Source organism: Ochotona curzoniae, unplaced genomic scaffold, assembly GCF_017591425.1.
Source record: "Ochotona curzoniae isolate NIBS_2020 unplaced genomic scaffold, NIBS_Ocur_1.0 contig_4501, whole genome shotgun sequence".
Lineage (NCBI taxonomy): Eukaryota > Metazoa > Chordata > Mammalia > Lagomorpha > Ochotonidae > Ochotona > Ochotona curzoniae.
The window spans coordinates 269901-292229 of NW_024466307.1; the positions used below are offsets into that span (position 1 = coordinate 269901).

At 46.2% G+C, this 22329-nt stretch overlaps 1 protein-coding gene across 1 annotated transcript; it reads left to right on the plus strand.

Annotated features, from left to right (window-relative positions):
* Nucleotides 1-228: 228 nt before the first annotated feature.
* Nucleotides 229-20386, plus strand: HMGCR (3-hydroxy-3-methylglutaryl-CoA reductase). The gene is made up of 20 exons (XM_040985923.1): nucleotides 229-313; nucleotides 4152-4339; nucleotides 5655-5766; nucleotides 6025-6112; nucleotides 6820-6904; nucleotides 8818-8923; nucleotides 9776-9882; nucleotides 9976-10092; nucleotides 10434-10594; nucleotides 10685-10932; nucleotides 11045-11223; nucleotides 14807-15001; nucleotides 15287-15445; nucleotides 15546-15703; nucleotides 17120-17225; nucleotides 17715-17885; nucleotides 18092-18232; nucleotides 18310-18468; nucleotides 18761-18915; nucleotides 19007-20386. The coding sequence occupies exons 2-20, from the start codon at nucleotides 4175-4177 to the stop codon at nucleotides 19059-19061; spliced, it is 2667 nt and encodes an 888-aa protein (XP_040841857.1). The 5' UTR covers nucleotides 229-313; nucleotides 4152-4174; the 3' UTR covers nucleotides 19062-20386.
* The last annotated feature ends 1943 nt before the right edge of the window (nucleotides 20387-22329 follow it).

Genomic DNA, 22329 nt, shown 5'->3' on the forward strand with positions numbered 1-22329 from the left:
CCGACCAATCGGCAGGCGCGGCCGCCGGGCCTCGAGCCGCCATTGGCGGGCGACGCCGTGGTGCGAGGTGGTGCGGTGGGGCCGCCGGCCGAGGGCGAGCTGGAGGCGGTTGTTAGGACGACCGTTCGTGACGTGCGCCGTGAGGCCGGCTACGCCCGCCGATTGGCCGCGCGATCGGACGATCCTCTCCGATTGGCCGCGGCCCGTGCGCGGCACGCGTGCGTCACCGAGGGCTTCTTCCGCCCCGCGCCTTGGTGGATTGAGACGGGCGGAGCGCGGCGCCCGGGTACAAGGCCTCCGGTGAGATCGTGAGGTGAGACTCGGGGCGGCGGCCTCCGGGGGCTCCTGAGCTGCGACTCGGGGCGGGGGACCGGAGGGAGGCGGGCTGGGGCTGCAGGTCCGGGAAGCCGCGCCCACGGAGACACCCACGGGACCCCCAGTGCCCAGGCGCCCCCGGGCCTCGGGTTTCCATCGCGGGGGCAGCTTGTTCGGCCCTGGGCTTCCCGCTTTCCTGCCTCGCGGAGTCAGCCCCGGACCCTCACCCGGAACGGTGGCCGGTGACTGGAGCGCCACTTTAGTTAGTTTGCTTTTAAATCTAGAAGTAGGAGTATGATGCGGCTCCACCCTCCACCTATCGTCGTCTTTGTCAGAGAACTCGGGGTTCTGGCCTCCCAGATGAGAGGCAGGGAGGAGATGGCTGCAAAGTGCAAGTGGGGAGCTTATGACAGAACCGGGCGCAGTAAATATGGGGTGAAGGGTGACGTGGTTCTTACCTTGGAGAAGAGTTGGTTTGGGATACCTGGCAGGTAGACCCCGCGGTTCTTCTGAGCAACTTGTGCAATGTTTGCTACAGACTTCAATCTAGCTGCCTGTCGGCCCTCCCTGCTGGAAGTTTTACTGTAGCATGGTAAAAAAAAAAAAATGTTTGGGATTTTCATGAGGCCTCCTCAGCCTGCTGCTCAAGGTGGAAGATTCTGTGGCATGCATGAGTTTATAATTATGATTACTTGGACACACCTTTGCTGAGGTGACTTTGTATTTTCAAATAGGTGTGGCTCTCTGTGTCTAGGGTGGCTCATAGAGTTCTGTGTAAATTTTCCCCAAATGTTGCAAATATGGCAGGATTGACAATGCCACTGTGACAGCTTTCTGAGAGTGACATGTCATTTGATGTTATGTATGTTAACTCTGAGTTCCTTTTTGGCAGCAGTTTAGACTTTAGTTGAATTAGCTTTTTAGTAAGTGATGAATACTGACTGAGAAGGTTGACAGGCTTTGTTACTTTTTTGTGTGGTGTTGGGAGAGGTAGAAAGTATTTTGGCCTTGTTGAAACAAGTGGTTAATTCACTTTCTGGAATATTGATGATGGTTGATGCTTTAGGTCAGTTTGTAGTGTTTTTTCCCCCTTATTTTTCGCTTTAAATCTCATTTTGCCATGAAGTTCAGAGAAATAGAGATCTTCTACCCCAGGTACCTTCAGTAGCTGAGCTGGGGAAGATGAAGCCAGGGACTCAGCTGGGGTCTCCCTTCTGGGTTGTGATTCCCATGATGCCCTTCACAGGAGGCTCGGAGGGACCCAGGATCTGCAGCATCCCAAGCAGGAGAATGTTTCTTCTCCCCACGTTCCATTAAAATATCCCTTGGATGCTGGGCTTCCTGCCATTAAGTTGAGGACATGCACTGCTTCCTTTTCTAGGTGCTCTTATGAAAAGGTGATCTTCCCTGCTCCTAGTCCCTTCCCATCCCACCCAGAGCCCTGCAGGGGTCTGCAGTCTCCTAATCTGGGGAACAGACATTTAAAAGTAAAAGATCATCTTTGGGTCTGTCTCAGTCAATTAGATGCATGTTACTACAGTTTAAGAATTGCAAGTAATGAAGCAGGAATTTGCCAATGCTATATATGAATGTGAAGTGTTAAAGGGAAAAATTATGAGTAAGATTCAAGATAGAAGACTGGAAAGCACTAATAAGCACAGGCGGGTTGTGTGACGGTCATACCTCAGTGACCCACAATCCGTTTGATGCTGTGACTTGTAGTAAGAAATAGCTGTTGCAGGAGGCCAGGACACATACTGTGCAGTGGTTTTGTGAAATGTTTTCGATGAATACTACCTACGTAGACTGCATATTTTATCAAACATTTATTTTTATTTCATTAAAAAAAGTTTGTTGCTACCTACGAAATTGATTTCATGATTGAATCAAATGAAGGGTTGTGATCTATGCTTTGAAAAGGTCTGGTGTGAAAATTTAATTCATTTATTGAAAAGGTGGAGTTACTGGGGAAGATCTTCCATTCCCTGATTCCTTCCCCAAACTCAGGGGCCACCCTCCCCTTCCACCCTAGAAAGAGCGGCAGCAGTGAGCTGGCTTGAAGTGGGTGAGCTTGGACCTTGCTGTGGCCCAACCAGCCTCTTTTCCAGTTTGTTGTCTTGTTACTTCCTGTCTTCAGTAGATGAATCAGTTTCTTAGTTATTACAGAATGTGAGATTTTGTTGTTTGAGTTCTTCCTATGATAGTAGGCTTTTTAACTCCTTTAGTTTGTTTTTATGTATCGTTAGTATGCTTTATTGTACACATTTCCATGTAAGAACCAAGACTTCCAAGTTCATTTGTGGAAGCCATTGGCTATTTAAGGCTTTTCAAACCTCAATATCAGGTTATACTTGGCCAGCAAATACGGGGAGATTTCAGTGTGGTATTCCTTAGGTCAGAATCTTCTGGAATAGGAAGATCTTCAAAAGATTCATGAAGGTACATAGATGATGAAGAAACGTGAAGGAGTTCAGAATGTTTTGCATCAGAATAATCTTATCTTTAATTCTGTTTCTGCAGGAACCCTTGAAGGGTTAGGGTGCTGTTTTGGAAGGCCCTTGAGCCAGTGATCTAGTCCCCCCACTTTCATTTGCGTTTCACACCTGATGCTTTCCTGCTGCTCTTCAGTGCCACGGCTAAGAAGGAAAGAATTACCAGAGGACAATTATTGTCCTTAAAAAAAAGAGAATTTAAACATTTGTTTAAAAGTCCTATGGGCCTGGTACGGTAGCCTAGTGGCTAAAGTCTTCACCTTGTGCGCACAGGGATCCCATATGGGCACTGGTTCTAATCCGGCGATCCTGCTTCCCATCCAGCTCCCTGCTTGTGTCCTTTGAAAGCAGTGGAGGATGACCCAAAGCCTTGGGACCCTGCACCCATGTGGGAGACCCGGAAGAAGACCCTGGCTCCTGGTTTCAGATTGGCTCAGCTCCAGCTGTTGTGGCCACATGAGGAGTGAATCAGCAGATGGAATATTTTCTTCTCTGTGTATCTGACTTTCCAATAAAAAAAAAATGAACTCTTTTTAAAAAAGAGTTAAACGGAGAAGGGGAAGATAGATCTTCCACCCGCTGGCTTATTCCCCAAACTGCTGTACTGGTTGGGCTAACAGAGCTTCACGCAGGGGCCCGAGGAGTCCGGCCATCTTGCCCTGCTCTCAGGCACCTCAGCAGCAGCTGGATGGGACGTGGAGCAGTGGGGCCTGTGGGAGCGGTGCTGCAGGCAGTGACTTCACCCTTGGGAGCCTCAGTGCTGGCCCTGTTACCCTCTCTAAGAGAAGACCATCTGGAGACAGCAATACCCAGGGTCATTAAATGTCATTTGCTGGTGACATAGGCATACAATAGTGTGATATTTTCTGCCTGTGAGGAGTATACAGACCAACAGAGTTTAGTCCACAAGTAGATTCTTTGATATTTACCTTTTCTGGAACCAGAATGTGGCTGGGATGAAGAGGTCCTTGTGTATTTCATATCCCTGAAAAAAGAAGTGTGATCAACTGCTTCTCATTTTTGGTTCTTTATTGTTTGCCTTTTTAGCTCAGATAATAACAGGGGTTGTATTTGTTTACTTGACATTAAATGTCTGTTTTTTAAAAATTGATTGCCTTTAAATTGGCTGCCGGGGAGTAATCAAGGGTTTTAAGTGTTTTACTAAAGAGTAGTAGTCTTCTTAATTTCATAATTATTTTTCAGTATCGGAAGGGAAACTATCAGATAGGCGTTGTATAGAACACTTATACACACAGCAGGGTACACAGTATACTTGTCTAGCGTATGTCCATGAAACGTTATGAGCCCTATGTACTAAATATTCACATTTGGTGTTCCTTGCAGGATCCCAGGATTCTGGAACCACAATGCTTTCAAGACTGTTTCGTATGCATGGCCTCCTGGTGGCTTCCCATCCCTGGGAAGTCATAGTGGGGACTGTGACACTGACCATCTGTATGATGTCTATGAACATGTTCACTGGTAATGATAAGATCTGTGGTTGGAATTATGAGTGTCCAAAGTTTGAAGAGGTAAGTGAAACTAACTTGATGTTGATTAAATTCCATTGGTTTTTCAGTTTCTAAAGAGTGTCTCCTTAAAAAAAAGTATCTTCTTTTAGAGATGTGTATATTTTTAATATTTATTTTTATTGGAAGGGCAGATTTACAGAGAGGAGAGACAGAAAGAAAGATCTTCCATCTGCTGGTTCACTCCCAAGTGGCCACAAAGGCTGGAGCTGAGCCGATCCAAAGCCAGGAGGCAGGAGCCTCTTCCAGGTCTCCCACGTGGTGCAGGGTCCCAAAGCTTTGGGCCATCCTTGACTGCTTTCCTAGACCACAGGCAGGGAGCTGGATAGGAGGTAGAGCAGTGGGACAAGAACCTGTGCCCTTATGGGATCCCGGTGCATGCAAGAGGAGGACTTTAGCCACTAGCTTACCATGCCAGGCCCAGAGACATATAATTTAAAAAATAGATGATGAGTCTGTTTTCCATCTGCTGATCCAGTCCCCAGATGGCTGCAGTGGCCAGGAAGCCAAGAGCTGGATCAGAAGCGAAGTGTCTGGGACTTGAACCAGTGCTCCTGAGGGATGCTGGTCCCACAGGCAGCAGCTGCTTTTGCTGCGCCATAGCCCTGAGACAGAACATTTTTTTTTAATTATGGGAAAATCTTTGTTTTGGTATTCTTGAACTTATATCCAGTTTCCATTTATTTATTTTGAAGGGTTTTTTTTTTTTTAAGATTCATTTATTTTGATTGGAAAGGCAGATTGAGAGAGAGAAGGAAAGATGAAGATCTTCCCTCTGCTGGATTCACTCCCCCAAAGGCTGCATTGGAGGAGCTGAGCCCATATGAAGCCAGGAGCTTCTTTTGGTCTCCCATGTGGGTGCAGAGTCCCAAGGACTTGGGCCATGCTCCACTGCTTTCCCAGGCCACAGGAAGGGAGCTGGATGGGAAGTGGAATGGCTGGGACATGAACTGGTGCCCGTATGGGATGCAGCACTTGGAGATGGAGGATTATGCAGTTGAGCCATTGCGCTTGCCCTCCAAGTTTTCATTATTGTCTTTTCATTATTGCCAAGTTATCACTATTGTCTTTTTTTTTTAATTCATGTGAGTGTAATTGCCTTTATTTGAGAAACATCTTTTATGTGACTATTGGTTAATAATGAGTGTACTATATTAACCCAGTGGATTGCTTAAAAGTTGGATTTAATTTTTGACTTCTGTGTGATATGTCTGATTTTTATTGTACCTCTAGTAATACTCTTATCTGAAAGCTGGTACTTACAGAAGTTTCTGGTTTTGATAGTTTATTGTAAGTTGTTTCCTTTCTCTCCCAATAGGATGTACTGAGCAGTGATATCATAATTCTGACCATAACACGATGCATAGCAATCCTGTACATTTACTTCCAGTTCCAGAATTTACGTCAGCTTGGATCAAAGTATATTTTGGGTAATGTTCTAATATATTTGATTTACTTGTGTACCATTAAATTTTTAATTTACTATGAAAATAAAGTAGTTCAAGTCATGTATTTGGAAATATGTGTGTTGCTGAAAGTATCTTACCTGCATCCGTGGTTTCCTTTCTTATTATCGGGCATCACACATCCCGAAATTTCAGACCTTGATGGAGCTAAAAGGAAATAGTACTATCGTGAATGTTGCTTGGAACTGTGAAATTTTTCATGATGGAATTGTGTCATTTCAGGCATTGCTGGCCTCTTCACAATTTTCTCCAGTTTTGTATTCAGCACAGTTGTCATTCACTTTTTAGATAAAGAACTGACAGGCTTGAAGTGAGTATTAAAGCATAAAATACTTTCTTGAGAATGTATCTATTTTAAGAACTGTTGTCTCCTCACAAGGCAGAAGTTGCAGAGTTTGGGGGATTTCTTTCACACACCATTGGCTACTTATAGAAACAATAGCTTGGAATGTTATATTCATATTTAAAGATTTCTTAGGTCATACTGAGTATACACTATGTGATAAGTTCTTTGTGTCTGATAATAGTTTATCTTCCCATGTCCTTGATGTTAAAATGAGTAGTGACTGAGGCTGGGCTGTAGTGTCTGATCCTCTGATGGAGGTGGGCTGCTCTGTGGGGAGTCCTTGGTAACAGTGCTGTCACAGATGTCTTCTTCAGGTTGCATAAGAAGCAGTGAGACAGTTCTGTTTAGCACTTCTTAGAGCTGTTACAGCCTGCTGACTGAATCCTCAGAAAGTTTAATGAAAAAATTTGCTATGACACACCCCCCCAACACACACACATAAATTCAAGGATACTTTTAAAAAGGAAGATTAGCAAATTACTGAAGTTTGTCAGGGTAGATGGGTTTATATTTCACAGTCAGGATACTATGCTGAGGTTTTGTCAGGCCTAGGTTGAAGACATTGGAGAAGGGTGGTCTACGGGAAAGGTGCATGCGACAGGAGCTCGGAGGAGGAGTGCTGTGTGGGAGGGTCTGCCGAGCATCCCTGACTATTCTGTTTTCTTTCCTAGTGAAGCTTTGCCCTTTTTCCTGCTTCTGATTGACCTCTCCAGAGCGAGTGCATTAGCCAAGTTTGCCCTTAGTTCCAACTCCCAGGTGAGTGTTCTGTAAGGCCGAGACAGAAATGTGAGGAAGATTCTTGGCTTTAGATTTGTTTACATTCCTAGGAAAGGTTAATAGGGTGTTTCTTCAGGAATTGTCCAGAATTTGACACTTAATATTTTAGTCATAAGAGTTGTGTCCTAAGAATGGGCCCATTTACCACTAATAGCTCAGTTACATATTCTAGTACCTAAGGAATTGTAATTGTCCACATTTTCCTGGATGAAGGTTTTGGTTTTAGAAATTAGAAGGTGACTTTAGGATAAATACCTACTTAGTAAGGCACAACCTTAGAGTTAGAGACAAAGAGAGCTCCCTCTACTGGTTCACTTCCCAAATTGCCACAGTGACCGGCTAGGCTGGCTGAAGCCAGGAGCTAGAGCTTTGTTCAGTGTCTTCTGTTGCTTTCCCAGGCACGTTAGGGAGCTGGACTGGATGTGGAACAGCTGGAACTCCAACCAGTGCCCTTATGGGATGCCAGTGCTGCAGGCAGTGCTAGCCTCCCCCCCATTCATCCATTTTTAAAGATATTTTCTAAATTTATTGAAAAGTCAAAGTGAGAGAGAGATGAGTTGATCAGTCTTCTCTCTGTTGATTTCAGACCTCTAAACCCAAACAGATGTGCTGGACCAGCTGAAGCTGGGAGACAGGAACTCCATCCAGGTCTCATGTGGATGGCACGAATTCACCTACTGTCTCCCCAGTGCGTCAGCAGGGAGCTGGAACTGAAACCAGCACCCTGATATTGGGGTGTAGGCATCCTCAGTTGCTAAAGCCTTTATTAACAAGGACATTTTTCCCCAGCTTACATTTTTATACATTTAAAGATCTAACTTTCTAAACTATCAGTATCATAATTGTAAAAGGGCATATAGGATTATGTATTTGATGAATATTTGTGCTCATCTGAGCATGTTGAAAAGGAAGTGGTTTCCATGTTATAATGTAACATGATATCTGTGCATGTGTGGCTCTGCAATGTAGCTCCCATCAGTGTGAATCAAAATATAAACTCTTGTTGGTGTTAGTTACGTGAGAGTTACATGTAGGGATTAATTCACCACCTCAAAAGGAGTGTTCCCAAGACTCATTCAGAGGAAAGTGGGGCAGAATATTGTATAAGGAGCTCCAATAGAACGTAGGAAACGAGTGTTAGGGAAGAGTTCTCTGTGTGCCTGCTGGACACTTGCCCTGAGCGGACCACCGGGGTGCCTGCAGCTCATGCCTGCTGAGTCCAGCTTCCTCCACCCACAAGGTTAGCACTGAGCTCCCGGCACTTACTGGTCTGGGTGTTTGGGACATGAACCAGTGGTTGTAACAGCTGTCAGCTGTCTGTATGTCTTCTTTCAAATATATAAATTATTTGAAAATTGTCACAAAATAAACTTGCCTCTTAATTCTGTTTTGTGTAAACTTTTTGAAGTATCATAAATGTTCTTTAAAAAATTTTTTTGACAGTTTCAGGGCTTTCTTGTTAGATTTATTATATTTATTTGAAAGGCAGAGTTAGGGAGAGGGAGAGAGATCTCTTCCATTTTCTGATTCACTTCTAAAATGGCTGTAACAGCCAGCGCTGGGCCAGGGCGAAGCTAGGAGCTTCTTTGGGTCTCCCTTGAAGGTGCAGTGACTCAACCACTTTGGCCATCTTCAGCTGCTTTTCTAGGTGCAGGGAGAAAGACCAGAATTGGTACTCGTATGGAATGCTGTTGTCACAGTGATGACTTTGCTAATCCATAAAAACATTTTTTATATAACTGGTATACTTTGTGTTTTGAACACCTGTTAGTTTTAGCATATTGTGTATTTTATTGCCTGAATAAGTTAGATTTTAGTATAACTATAGGAAGCTCTCAACTTTTTTGAAAGTTTATACCATACCTGTGCTAATATGTTGGTCTGTGTTTTAGGATGAAGTCAGGGAAAATATTGCACGTGGAATGGCACTTTTAGGGCCCACGTTCACCCTGGATGCTCTTGTTGAATGTCTTGTGATTGGAGTTGGAACCATGTCAGGTATGTAAGCAATTATCAATGTATATAAAACTATGTCATTACAGAAGGGGTAGATGTTGGTCTGCATTGTTTATTCAGATATTCTTAAAAGTTTTAATTGTATTGTGTGGACCGATTTGAGCTGATGTCTGTTTTCTTTGGTGAAAGCTTGGCCGATTACTGATTTTTCACTCTGGCCATCTGTTTTATGGTGTTTTGTCATTTGGTTTTATTTGGGTTTTTTTTTTTTTTTGAATTTTTAAAAATATTTATTTTCATTGCAAAGTCAGATATATACAGAGAGGAGGACAGAGAGAAATATCTTCTATCCAATGATTCACTACTCCCCAAGTGACCGCAACGGCTGGTACTGCGCTGATCTGAAGCCAGGAGCCCAGATCCTCTTCTGGGTCTCCCACATAGGTGCAGGGTCCCAAAGCTTTGGGCCGTCCTCAACTGCCTTCCCAGGCCACAAGCAGGGAGCTAGATGGGAAGCAGGGCTGCTGGGTTTAGAACTGGCGCCCATTTGGGATCCCAGGCATGCAAGGCGAGGACTTTAACCACTACACTATTGTGCCGAGCCCAGTAAATAAGTCTTTAAGTTTTAAAAAAAAAAGGGAACTGTGAAAAGAAGATTGTAAATGTATCTGATCATCAGTATGTATTAGGTATCACCACTTGCCTGTCGGGTGTTTGGAGACAGGGGCAAAGCAAACTCTCTGGCCCTGTGGGTCACGCGTCCCGCCCTGGCTCCTGCGATCCTCAGCGTAGTGTCACTTCAGGAGACGGCAAAGGGTTACTGTGCTCGTCTGTGTACTAGAGCGTAGCAGCCAAGATCCCATACTTTGTGATTTACATTTTTTTTTAAACCAGGAGTGCGCCAGCTGGAAATCATGTGCTGCTTTGGCTGCATGTCCGTTCTTGCCAACTACTTCGTGTTCATGACTTTCTTCCCTGCTTGCGTTTCCTTGGTGTTAGAGGTAAGAACGGTTCTGTTGGGCTGTGGTGAGGAGGCATGGCTCGCTTAGGAGGCTGATCTTTCCTCATGTGAGTAACACTGACTCTCTTTCTAGCTTTCCCGAGAAAGCCGCGAGGGTCGTCCAATTTGGCAGCTCAGCCACTTTGCCCGAGTGTTAGAAGAAGAAGAGAATAAGCCGAACCCTGTAACACAGAGGGTCAAGATGATCATGGTAGTGACCGTTTTCTTCCTCCTCCATTATCTTCAGTTTTGGTATTTTTAAAATATTTTGGGTTTTTTCTTCCTGTTTTGTCACTCACAGTAACAAAGGTTAATAATTCGTTGCACCTTGTTCCTTTTTTTCTCAACTTGATCTACATGCTTAGAAGATTCTGGCATTAGTTCTCTCTGAGAATCTGTTCCCTAGGATGCTGGTAGTAGCTCAGTAGTAACAGGGTTGTGGGTCTGTGTGGACATCCCAGGTTAGGGGAGGCCCGGGAAGGTGGGGCTTTGCTATGGGTGTGAAGTTGAAGTTGCCTTTATTGGCAAAGGATTAATTCAATTTTATTTCAGTCTTTAGGCTTGGTTCTTGTTCATGCTCACAGTCGCTGGATAGCTGATCCTTCTCCTCAGAACAGCACAGCAGACAGTGCCAAGGTTTCTTTGGGGTTGGATGAAAATGTGTCCAAGAGGATTGAGCCAAGTGTCTCCCTCTGGCAGTTTTATCTCTCTAAGTAAGTCCATCTGCATTGTCACTCTGCAACATTCAAAGACTGGGCTGGATATTTTGTGCTGGAATAACCAGTTTGCTTTCTTTTATTCAGAATGATCAGCATGGATATTGAACAAGTTATAACTCTGAGTTTAGCACTTCTTCTGGCTGTCAAGTATATCTTCTTTGAACAAGCAGAAACAGAATCAACGCTGTCATTAAAAAACCCTATCACATCACCTGTAGTGACCCAGAAGAAAGTTCCAGACAGTTGCTGTAGGCGTGAGCCCGTGCTGGTCAGGAATCACCAGATACCCCATGCTGTGGAGGAAGAGGCAGGAGGAAACCAAGAAAGAAAAGGTAATTTCTTGTTTTTCGCCTTCACTTCTCCCGTTGTCAGGTTGGCAGAAGGTTGAGGCTACGCTAAATGTGAAGTTTAAGATTGTGAGATTCCTTGTACTCTCTTGAACAGCTGAGGTTATAAAGCCCTTGGTGGCGGAAACGGACCCCTCACACCGAGCTGTGTTTGTGGTGGGTGGCTCCTCTCTGCCTGATACCTCCCTGGTCCTGGAGACACAGGAAGTGGAGATTGAACTGCCCCGGGAGCCTCGGCCCAATGAAGAGTGTCTGCAGATCCTTGGGAATGCAGAGGTGAGGACAGAGGCAAACTCAGCGCGGCATTTCCTTACAGAAAGGAGAGAAACCCAGTACCCGCTGGGTACTGAGTTCCCGGTGCTTTACTACCTGTGTTCAGCTGCTGGGTGGGAGGGGAAGATCCTGAGGCTGCAGGGGATTCAGTCATTTCCTGAAGTAGTACACACTTCTTTATGATTGTAAAGATTTTAATTTTTTTTAATTGGAAAAGCAGATTGAGAGAAAGATTTTTTGTCCACTGCTTCACTCCCCAAGTGGCTACAATGGCCAGAGCTAAGCTGACCAAAGCCAGGAGCTTCTCCCAAGTCTCCCTCGCAGGTTCAGGCTCCCAAGGCTTTGTGCCGGAGTCCAGCTCCAGCCGAGTTTGGAGCTCTGGAAGGGTGCGTGGAGTCAGCGGTAAAGAAAGACACAGACACTGTCACTTGGTGCGCTCTCACAACAACTCAAGAAAAGGCTGTCCATTTTATTTGCTCGGATATCTCACAAGCAACTAATTGTTCTGTTTTTTACTTCAAGACTAAGGGGCCATGTACAGACATTTGGTCATTCTGTCTGTACTTCAGGGCTAAGCAGGTGCCCCTAAAGAGAATTCTGCAAAATACTGTATTCACATTCTTCAAAGCAAGCCATTATTTATTCTTCAACAGTAGCCATGGAGCAACAGCCAGGACTCCAAGGCCAAGGCACATGCGATTGCCTGCTAATCAGTAGTAAATTCCCACCACATTTCTGCTTCTACAATTTACCCATCATTTAATGGGAAAGTAGGTTACGAGGGAAAAAATATAAAATCTAAAACAAAAGTTTCAAATATTAAATCCCCCTACAATTATAGACTCTACAACCTCATAAACAATGAAACAATAATCAAAAGCATTTTTCTTTAATAAAAGCATCTTTAATTCCTCTAGCTAAAAAAGCGGCTAAAACAGTTACATTTTCTATGCTCCAAAAAAATTGCAAAGACAGGCTAGCCTTTGAGATAACAATAACTATATTTATTGCCATAGCAGTTTCAGCTCTCTCATCACTTGCATTAATGTTTAGGATATTTTCAAGCCCCTTCCCAGAAGGAGTGCTACGGGTCTGGGCCAGATTCTGAGGCAATGGTTAGCACACAATAAGGTTTCCAAAATAGCATGGGCTTAATTGTGCTCCTGTGTGTAAATTGTCAAAGGCCCACTCACCAAGACATTATCAGTGACGTTAACTCTCAAGTCTCACAGGGCCAAACAACAATGCCTCAATAGATTACAGAATTCTTAGTGGAGTGCTTGAGTGTCCATGCAACCAGGGGGTGAAAACAGGGTCAAGGTGGTCAGTGAGACCTCCGTTGGGCCTTGCCTAACAGCTGGAAGCTCCCCCGGGCCTTGCCAAACAGGGGAGCTATTATCTTCACACCTTCGTGTCATCCACACCCACTGCATGACCCTAGCAGCTTTGGGCCATCCTCCACTGTTTTCCCAGGCCACAAGCAGAGCTGGATGGGAAATGGAGTGGCTGGGACATGAACCAACACTCATATGGGATCCCGATGTGTGCAAGGCGAGGACTTTAGCCACTAGGCTACTGCACCAGGCCTGAGAGGCAGATTTATATAGAGAAAAAACCTTCCATCTGATGGTTCGGTCCACCAATAGCAACAGTGGGAGGGGGCTGAACCAATGTGAAGCTAAGAACTTCTTTCAGGTCTCACATGGCAGCGCAGGAGTCCACGGACTTGGGCTTCCCTCTGCTGCTGTCCCAGGCCATTAGCAGGGAGCTAGATCATGGAAAATACTGGTTCTTTATGACTGTACTGATGTTAAATGGCACTGGGGTGGCTGTGAATCCTCTCCTCAGGATGGCTGTGTCTCATGCTGACTCTCTTGGTCTGTGGTTGGCTCTGCCATCCCCTGGGAGATGTGCATGCAGCTCCCAGCTCAGTTGTGTCCTGGCGCACCCCAGCTGTCAAAGATCTGCCCAGTGAATCAGCAGAGGGGAGTTCTATTCCTGCCTCCCTTTCACATGCATTTAAAATAAAAAGAGCACATATAATGGAAACAGTAGCTCCTAAAAATATGAAAAGATGGGGCCGGCACGGGAGCCTAGTGGCTAAAGTCCTCACCTTGCATGTACAGGAAGCCCATATGGGCACTGGTTTTAATCCTGGCAGCCCTGCTTCCCATCCAGCTCCCTGCTTCTGTCCTGGGAAGGCAGTTGAGGACAGCTGCCCTGCACCTGCCTGGGAGACCTGGAAGACACTTCTGGCTCCTGGTTTCAGATCAGTGCAGCACCAGCTGTTGTGGCCGCTTGGGGAGTGAATCAATGGATGGAAGATCATCTTCTCTGTCTCTCCTCTTCTCCGCATATCTTACTTTCCAATGATCAACCTTACCCTAAGAGAAATACATGTTAAAACTATATCTGATCGACAGTAATCGAAAATGTACTAACATACAAGCATTCTTAGCTCAGTTGGTTAGAGCGTAGTGTTAATAACACACAAGTATTCTGTTAAGGTTGCTGGGAGAGGTCACTTAGCAATATTTACTAAATTTAGTAAACTTAGAAAGATGAACACATTTATAAAACTGAGTATACATGTCTTCTGATCCAACACTGCAGTGTGTTTTTTGACATCCATGCACAGTCAGGTGAAATAGTGGCTACAGGTTTATCTTGTCGGTGAATAGGGCAGATGGCAGAGTTGGGAGCGTTTCTGGTCTTTGTCACTTCCTCTGCTACGGGAATGCGTTATCTTGCTAGGATGTCCGTGAGGCTTTACTGTTGTTTTCTTAGTAGACACACTGGAGCCCTGCGAAGGTGTGTCTGTCTTTCATAATTTTGAAGCAGAGGGCCTGGCATGATGGCTCAGTTAGCTAATCCTCCCTTAGCAAGTGCCAGGATCCCATATGGGCGCCAGATCGTGTCCCAGCTGCTGTAGTTCCCATCCAGCTCCCTGCTTGTGGCCTGGGAAAGCAGTGGATGATGGCTCAAAGCCTTGGGATCCTGTACCCTCATGGGAGACCTGGAAGAAGCTCCTGGCTCCTGGCTTCGGATTGGCTCAGCTCTGGCTGTTGCAGCCATTTTGGAGGTGAACCATTACATGGAAGATCTTTATATCTCCTTCTCTCCGGAAGTCTTCCTCTCCAATGAAAACTAAGTCTTAAACAGTTGAGACAGAAAGAGAACTTCCCTCTGCTGTCTGACTGCCCAGATGGCTCTGATGGTTGGGCTGACCTCAGGCTTGACGGGGGCTGGGACAGCAAATCCAGGTCCACCATGTGGGTGACAGAACCCCAACAGTGACACATGCACCGGGTCTGCGCCAGCAGGAACCTGGGACAGGAGCCAGTCATCGAGCCCAGCACTCTCTCCCTGCTCTACCTGACTTGCAGGTTCTGTTCTTGTACTGTGAAAACTGCAGTTCAGACTGTTACTTCATGTAACATTGCTTGCATTTAAAAACTAGCTCTAGAAAAAAGTTATAAGTTAGGATTATTTGTGCTAAGTGGCTTGTGTATAAGGGAGGCTGAATGCCATAGTCCTTGGCTGTCACTGTCCTAACTCCCCTCCTTGGCTCTCCTCTCTTCTTTAGAAAGGTGCAAAGTTCCTTAGTGATGCTGAGGTCATCCAGTTAGTCAACGCAAAGCACATCCCGGCATACAAGCTGGAGACTCTGATGGAGACACATGAACGAGGCGTATCCATCCGCCGGCAGTTACTCTCCAAAAAGCTTCCAGAACCTTCTTCCCTCCAGCACCTACCCTACCGGGACTATAATTACTCCTTGGTACGTCATGTTTTTTTTAGTCTTTTAAAGAATTATTAATAGTTTTTCTATATGTAGTTCCATTTTATGAAACATTTTCTTTTAAAATAATTTTACTATAATTTTCTATTCTGCTTCAGATGTAGGCAGTAGAGATCTAACACGTTTTGGTGTTACAGTAATTCAAAGATTCTAGTTTTTTAAAACGCTTTTAGAGAATAAAGTTCTGTTGCTACATCTGAAGGGCTAGTGAGGACTCTGAACTTAGTGTTGAAACATTCCCCCTTGGTTTTCCCTCTCCCGTAGGTGATGGGTGCTTGCTGTGAGAATGTGATTGGCTATATGCCCATTCCTGTCGGAGTGGTGGGACCTCTTTGCTTGGATGGCAAAGAATTTCAGGTTCCAATGGCAACGACAGAAGGATGTCTTGTGGCTAGCACTAACAGAGGCTGCAGGGCAATCTGCGTAAGTTGGAATATATACACCCTAGACAAGTTGACAAGCAGGGAAGTGGCACAAAGGATGCTTCAAGGCTAACTGGTCCCTCTGTGACGATCCCTCATAGCTTGGTGGAGGTGCCAGCAGCCGGGTCCTGGCAGACGGGATGACTCGAGGCCCTGTGGTGCGTCTTCCCCGTGCTTGCGACTCTGCAGAAGTGAAGGCCTGGCTCGAGACCCCTGAAGGGTTTGCAGTGATCAAGGAGGCTTTTGATAGCACCAGCAGGTCTGTGCATGCTTAAAGCACCGTCACACACTTTGAATCCGTTCATTCCAGAAGAGTGCTATTTGGAAGTAGGGGAAGAGAAGGTTTGATTCTGACAGAGGGCGCCCCTGTCCCAACACACTCCAGATGCGGGCCAGTCAGCCTGCAGTAGGTTCCTGGGCTGAACCATAGCACATCCTGTTCCCTGCAGTCTTGGTCAGTCTTAGAGCACTCAGAAATTGAAGTGTTCTGAAGTTTTCATACGTGGGCATGTTCAGAGGGTGTCAGGAATTTGGCTGGTAACTAAACAGAACTGGAATGTCCATGGGATAGTGTTCACAAAGCTACCAACCTCCATACAGCTGTTACATAGGGTCCTGCTGCTTCTGGACGGAAGGCAACCCACCTTTTCAAACTCCCTTTTAGCTCCCCGCTGCCAAAAAAGACAGCTGCAGATACCCGGACACCCAGCGTCTGCAGCCTGCAGCCTCCCTAGGCCCAGGACACAAGGGCAAGAATGTTGATTCAGAGTAGGATTTCCATGTGGTAAATCTGTAAGAAAGGGTAAGCTAGTGAATGGGAATAGATCTCTTCTGTGTCCCAGGGGAATGGTGTCTTAAGGAATATAAGGTTTCTAAGAAGGATGGAAGTATTAAGCTTGATGGGTTTATTCTGAAATATTTTGCAAAGAAGTGGAATTACAGAGTACACAAGAGTACATGCAGTAACATATTATATGCTTGCTTTTTTAGATATATTTTTAATTTGAAGGGCAGAGTTCCAGAGAGAGAAGGGTTAGGCAGTTCACCCCCCAAATGCCCATAACAGCTAGAGCTGAATTGAGCCAGTCTGAAGCCCAGAACCCAGAGCGTCTTACAGGTCTTCCACGTGGGTCCAGGGACCCAAGGACTTGAACCATCCTCTGCTGCTTTACTAGGCCATGAACAGAGAGCTGGATTGGAAATAAAACAGCCAGGACTCAAACTGGCACCTATGTGGTTATAGTGGCACTGCAGGTGGAGCTTTGGCCCATGACACCATGGCGCCAGCTGCTGCTGCTGCTTTTATGCGGACTTCTCTGTCAGGAAAGCATGCAGGGGGTGAGTGTTACAGTCCAGTTGGTTACATTCTGTTAAGCTGCTTGAGACACCTGTCTGCCATGTCTGGGTGCTGCTCAGAGTTCTGGCTACTACTTACTTCCAATGTAGCACCCTGGTCTTGTGCCTGGGCAAGCAGCAGAGGCCCCCCCCCACCACCACCACTCATGGAAACCTGGATAAAGTTCTAGACTCCACAGACTTTGGCCTGGCCTTCCGTGGCTGATGTGGGTATTTAGGGAGTAAACCAGAAAACAGAAATTATGTCTCTTCCTCTGTCATTCTTTCAAATGTGAAGTGAAACAGTTAAAAGAAAATCGCTGATTGTGCATGTTCCCAGGTTTGCACGTCTGCAGAAACTCCATACAAGTATGGCTGGACGCAACCTTTACATCCGTTTCCAGTCCCGGACAGGGGATGCCATGGGCATGAACATGATCTCCAAGGTGAGGCTGGACGGACACAGACCCTCAAAGACCACATGGTCTATTTACGTGAGGTCCCCAGAGTTGTCATTCAGGGAGTGTAGGGGAGTGGAGAGCGGGAAGTCGTTAGGTAAGATTGAAAAAGATTTGAAAATTAGTTGTACAGCAGTGAAGGATCATGACACTAAAATAGACTGGGACACTTAAGTGTGATTTTACAATTAAAATGTCTCAGTGCCAGTACATTTTGCATTACTGAGGTCAGGACTGTCCCTGGAAGGGCTGTTTTACTATGTACTATAAATCCCACCATCTTTCCAACTTGCCTGTTTCTCTCCATGGGCTTTTAGACACCTGACTTCAATAACCAGAACTGGCTATTTATTATATGTTGATTGTGGGTTGAATGGCTATTTTGCACTCTCATTGAGCTTACTTAGATAATTATATTCTAATCCATAGTAACAAATACTTCATGCATTATAATGTGCTGTTGGTTATTGTCGACAGGGCACAGAGAAAGCACTTTCAAAACTTCAGGAATATTTCCCAGAGATGCAGATTCTGGCCGTCAGCGGTAACTACTGCACTGACAAGAAGCCTGCTGCCATAAACTGGATAGAAGGAAGAGGAAAGACTGTGATCTGTGAGGCAGTCATTCCTGCCAAGGTTGTCAGAGAAGTGAGTGTCGGGATGACGTTTGGATTTAGAAGTTGGAACCAGTAGTATTAACATTTTCAATGCAATTAGGCACACTGAATTGTATTTTCCATTAGTGATGATGTTTGTCCGAGTGTGGCATCCATGTCAGGTGGGACTTGAGGGGACCTTCCTCCCATGCCTTCAGTAGGCCTGAGGGAGATGTGAACTGCCCCTCTGTCCTGCAGGTGTTGAAGACCACCACTGAGGCCATGGTCGATGTCAACATCAACAAGAACCTGGTGGGCTCGGCTATGGCTGGGAGCATCGGGGGCTACAATGCCCACGCGGCCAACGTTGTCACTGCTATCTACATTGCCTGTGGGCAGGTGCGTGCTTGCGTCCACTCTGCCTCTCCCACACGGTCCTGGGCGAAAGTGACTAGTGTGTGTGTGCTTCCTTTCAGGATGCGGCACAGAATGTTGGTAGTTCAAACTGTATCACTCTCATGGAAGCCACTGGCCCAGCCAATGAAGACCTGTACATCAGCTGCACCATGCCGTCCATAGAAATAGGAACTGTGGGGGGCGGAACCAACCTCCTGCCTCAGCAGGCCTGTCTGCAGGTATGGCCGCATTGCAGCTGGCTCTGCTCTTTTCCGACTGCACACTTCACTTTGCTTGTCTCTTTTTTATAGCTGTTTTTCATTTTCATTTTTCCCTACTGGCCTAACTTGGTTTGTCTGGTCAGGCATGTTCAGGCACACACCTAACAACATGGAAGGTTCATTTTGCTTGGAGCCACACTGAGACATGAGTTGTAGCTGCAGTGTTAGTCCTGCTGCCACATACTGCCCATTGTAGTCTTATTCTTGTGCAGTCTTGACTCAGCCTTGTGGTGTCTTTCTCTGCCTGTAGATGCTGGGTGTTCAGGGAGCCTGCAAGGACAGCCCTGGGGAGAACGCGCGGCAGCTCGCCCGAATTGTGTGTGGGACCGTGATGGCAGGGGAGCTGTCACTGATGGCAGCACTGGCAGCTGGGCATCTTGTCAAAAGTCACATGATTCACAACAGGTGAGACTTATTATGTAGAATGCGGTCCTTGCATCGATTCCTCGGGGATGGTAGTCTAAGAACATTGCTGCTTTGTCTTTTCTGGTCACAGGTCAAAGATAAACTTACGAGACCTCCAGGGCACTTGCACTGAGAAGGCAGCCTGAGGCGCCCAGCGGCTGGGACCGAGACTCTGTGGGCACTGGGTTCCGAGGACTCACATAAAGTCTGTGAATTAAAAGTCTCGATGTCTTGTGAAAGATGAGCGCTTGGTTTTGGGCTCTCGCAGAGGTTGGGGTCCTTGCCGCACAGATCTCTCAGACGTGGAGCAGCGTGGGTGCCTTCCATGCTGGGTGCTTGGGAAGACATCTCCTTGGCTGTGGGGCCTCGAGGCATCACCGGCAGACTCTGCAAGAGAAGCTGGAGAAAGTGTTTCCTTGTCAGGAGCTGATGGTGATCGCTGTGAAGCTGCCCTCCTCCTGCACCTCCATGGGCTGAAAATGGATTTTTAAATTATACTATAGATGACAAAATCCATGATTTTATAATTTATTGTCTTGAGTGGTAGAACTTTTAAAATGTAAAGAGCTACTACTACTTTTTTTTGTAAACTAATACTTCATTTGGTGCTGGTCGAATTTGATTTTGGGAGGAACTAACAAGATGTTCTGAGAGGACCGCATCTGTGAGGGAAGGATTACCTCTTACCTCAAGCTTGAGCACTGGGCTGAGCAGTGCCAGGAGAGCCCACGCCAGTCCAGACCAGCACTAGGAGGGTCTTGTGCAGCTCTGTCTTGCTTGGGCCTCACTTAGCAAGTCTGTGACACCTCATAACTCAGCATGGAAAGTTTTCTCAGAGAAAAATACCATTTCTCTAAGCCAACTTTATTTAGCGGAAAGCATAGGTAGTTTTTGTAAAAAAAAAAAAAAAAAAAAAAAGCTGTATCATCTGTAAATGTTGTAATAAAGCTTCTTAAAGCTGGGAGTTTATTGAAAGTGCTTAATAAAGAAAAATCAACTTGTACACTGAGAAAACGTTCTAGCTTGAGCCAGAAGATTTGGCTTGCTTTTGTGTTGTCCAGGGTGCCGGAGGACAGGGAGGGTCAGCTGACAGAGCCACTGGGCCTTGGTGACTGATGCCCATGCTGGCCCCAGGAAAGCTCTTAGCTTCTGGGGGGGTTGGCAGATTTGCTAAATCTTCAAAAAATTTTTTGTAAAAAGAAGTGCTTTATTCATTCCATGGAAGGCAGCTGCAGAGCGCTGGGTAGGGCCTGGCCAAGGCCATGTGTCTGCAGAGCTGTGGACATGTTGCTGGCCAGCAACAGGACTCCACCAGCTGCAGCTGCCACTCCCCAGCAGTGACCTTGTTTTGGCATCTCACAGACTGTAACTAGATTGTTTGTGCTCAATCCCTGTTTTGTATGGTTGTTACATTGTATACACTTTGTTACAGAGTACTTTTTCCCAGCTGAGTAAATTATGAAGAGGAAGTGAATCTCTCTTGTTTGGAAGTTAACCTCTCTTGTTCCGTTAACCGGTGGCTTGGGGGTAGGCACCAGCCTTTGCCAGCGTTGCCTGCAGTGTGTGTGTGTGGAGGGGGGTACAGGACCACCGCATAATGGCAGGGTAGAGTTGTGTTTCCTGACACCAAGTGGGTTTGGTTATTTCAGGTTAACTATGCCCACCAGATGACTTTCAGATACAAAGGCTGATGTGCTCCAACGACCTTGTAGAGGGAGGCCCGTAATTCCGCCTCACGTGCATGCGCAGCTGCTGAGGGAGGGGGATGAGGCACGGAGAAGTAAGGATCCTCTGAGCTGTTCTCCTTCCGTGACCCCTGTGCGCCGGACGGGCTGAGGTTCCAGCCTGAAGGGAACACCACGTGGAAGGTTAAGTCACAAAGGCCTCTAGTGGACAGGAAATTCAAATCCGCCATTTCTCAGACTGCTGCTCTAGCTAGAAAAGGCATAATTTTATTAGTGAACTCCTAGTTGGTAAAAACAGCAGGTAGTCTATGTAGAGGGAATTGGCAGAAGATGGCCAGGTATGCTGCCTCACACAGCGAGTACTTCAGCTGCTGTGGGAGGTGTGGCCTGATGGGACAGTGTCAAATTCCGTTGGTTGAGGGTGGGCCAACCCTCATGGCCCTAACAGCTTCACAGGTCCTGCTCTTGTTAACCCACAGTATTAGAAACATGTTCATTCATGTGTTGTGTGTTCCTCACTAACCAACACCCAGGAGGGGCTGTTCTTGGTCCTAGCCTAGTATCTGATGAGAAGGGTGACAGTGAAATGCCACGTGCAGAAGGAGGATGATTCTGCCCACCCTGACCCTCTGGTCATGAACACCAGTCCAGCAACCAGTAATAAAGCCTGAAGCCCTGTCTCGGTCTGTGCTTTGTAACAGCTTGGAAGCGCAGAGTTCAACTGCTGGTTAATGAAGCCTAACCAAGTAGTCCTAGAGGTACAATAATTAGGAAAACCCTGGACTTACTGTTCCTTCCACTGCTAGTCGCTGAACAACAAAGTCTGCATCTTCAGTGTGGAAGGACAGCCCCAGAGAGACATCTAGGACCACATCTCTGATTTTTTTTAACACTGTTCCCTAAGGGCCAAATACGAACAATAAAATAACTTGGGCCTGGCACAGTAGCCTAGTGGCTAAAGTCCTTGGCTTGCACTCACAGGGATCCCATATGGGTGCTGGTTCTAATGGGCACCAGTTTTTCCCATCCAGCTTCCTGCTTGTGGCCTGGGAAAGCAGTTGAGGACGGCCCAAAGCCTTGGGACCCTGCACCCACATGGGAGACCTGGAAGAAGTTCCAAGTTCCTGCCTTTGGATCAGTTCAGCTCTGGCCGTTGAGGTTGCTTAGGGAGTGAGTCAATGCATGGAAGATCTTCCTCTGTATATCTGACTTTCCAATTAAAGAAAAAAAAAAAAAAAAGCAACAGCTTAGGCCTGCCTGGCATGATGGCTAAGTGACGATCCTTACCTAGCAAGTACTGGTTGTCCTAGCTTCCCCACTTTCCTTCCAACTCCGCTTGTGGTCTGGGAAGGCAGTTGAGGATGGTCCAAAGGCTTGGGATCCTGCACGTATGGGAGACCCAGAAGAAGCTCCTGATTTCTGGCTTGGGATTGGCTCAGCTCCAGCAGTTGCAGCCATTTGAGGAGTGAACCAGCGGATGGACGATCTTTCTGTCATCTCCATAAATCTGATCTGCCAATAAGAATAAATCTTAACAAAAAACCCCAGTAAGTTCCAAAAGGCCCCACTGTCCTTACCATCAACATTCCACTCTCCTGCAAAGTGGTGAATGCTGAATGTGGTCCCCTGTATCCCAGAGCAGCAGCCATTCAGCCTGTTGAGCCTGGTGGGTGGGTTAGGGTAGGGTCTCTGACCACACATGTAGTAGAAACACTGAAGCCCCAGAGTT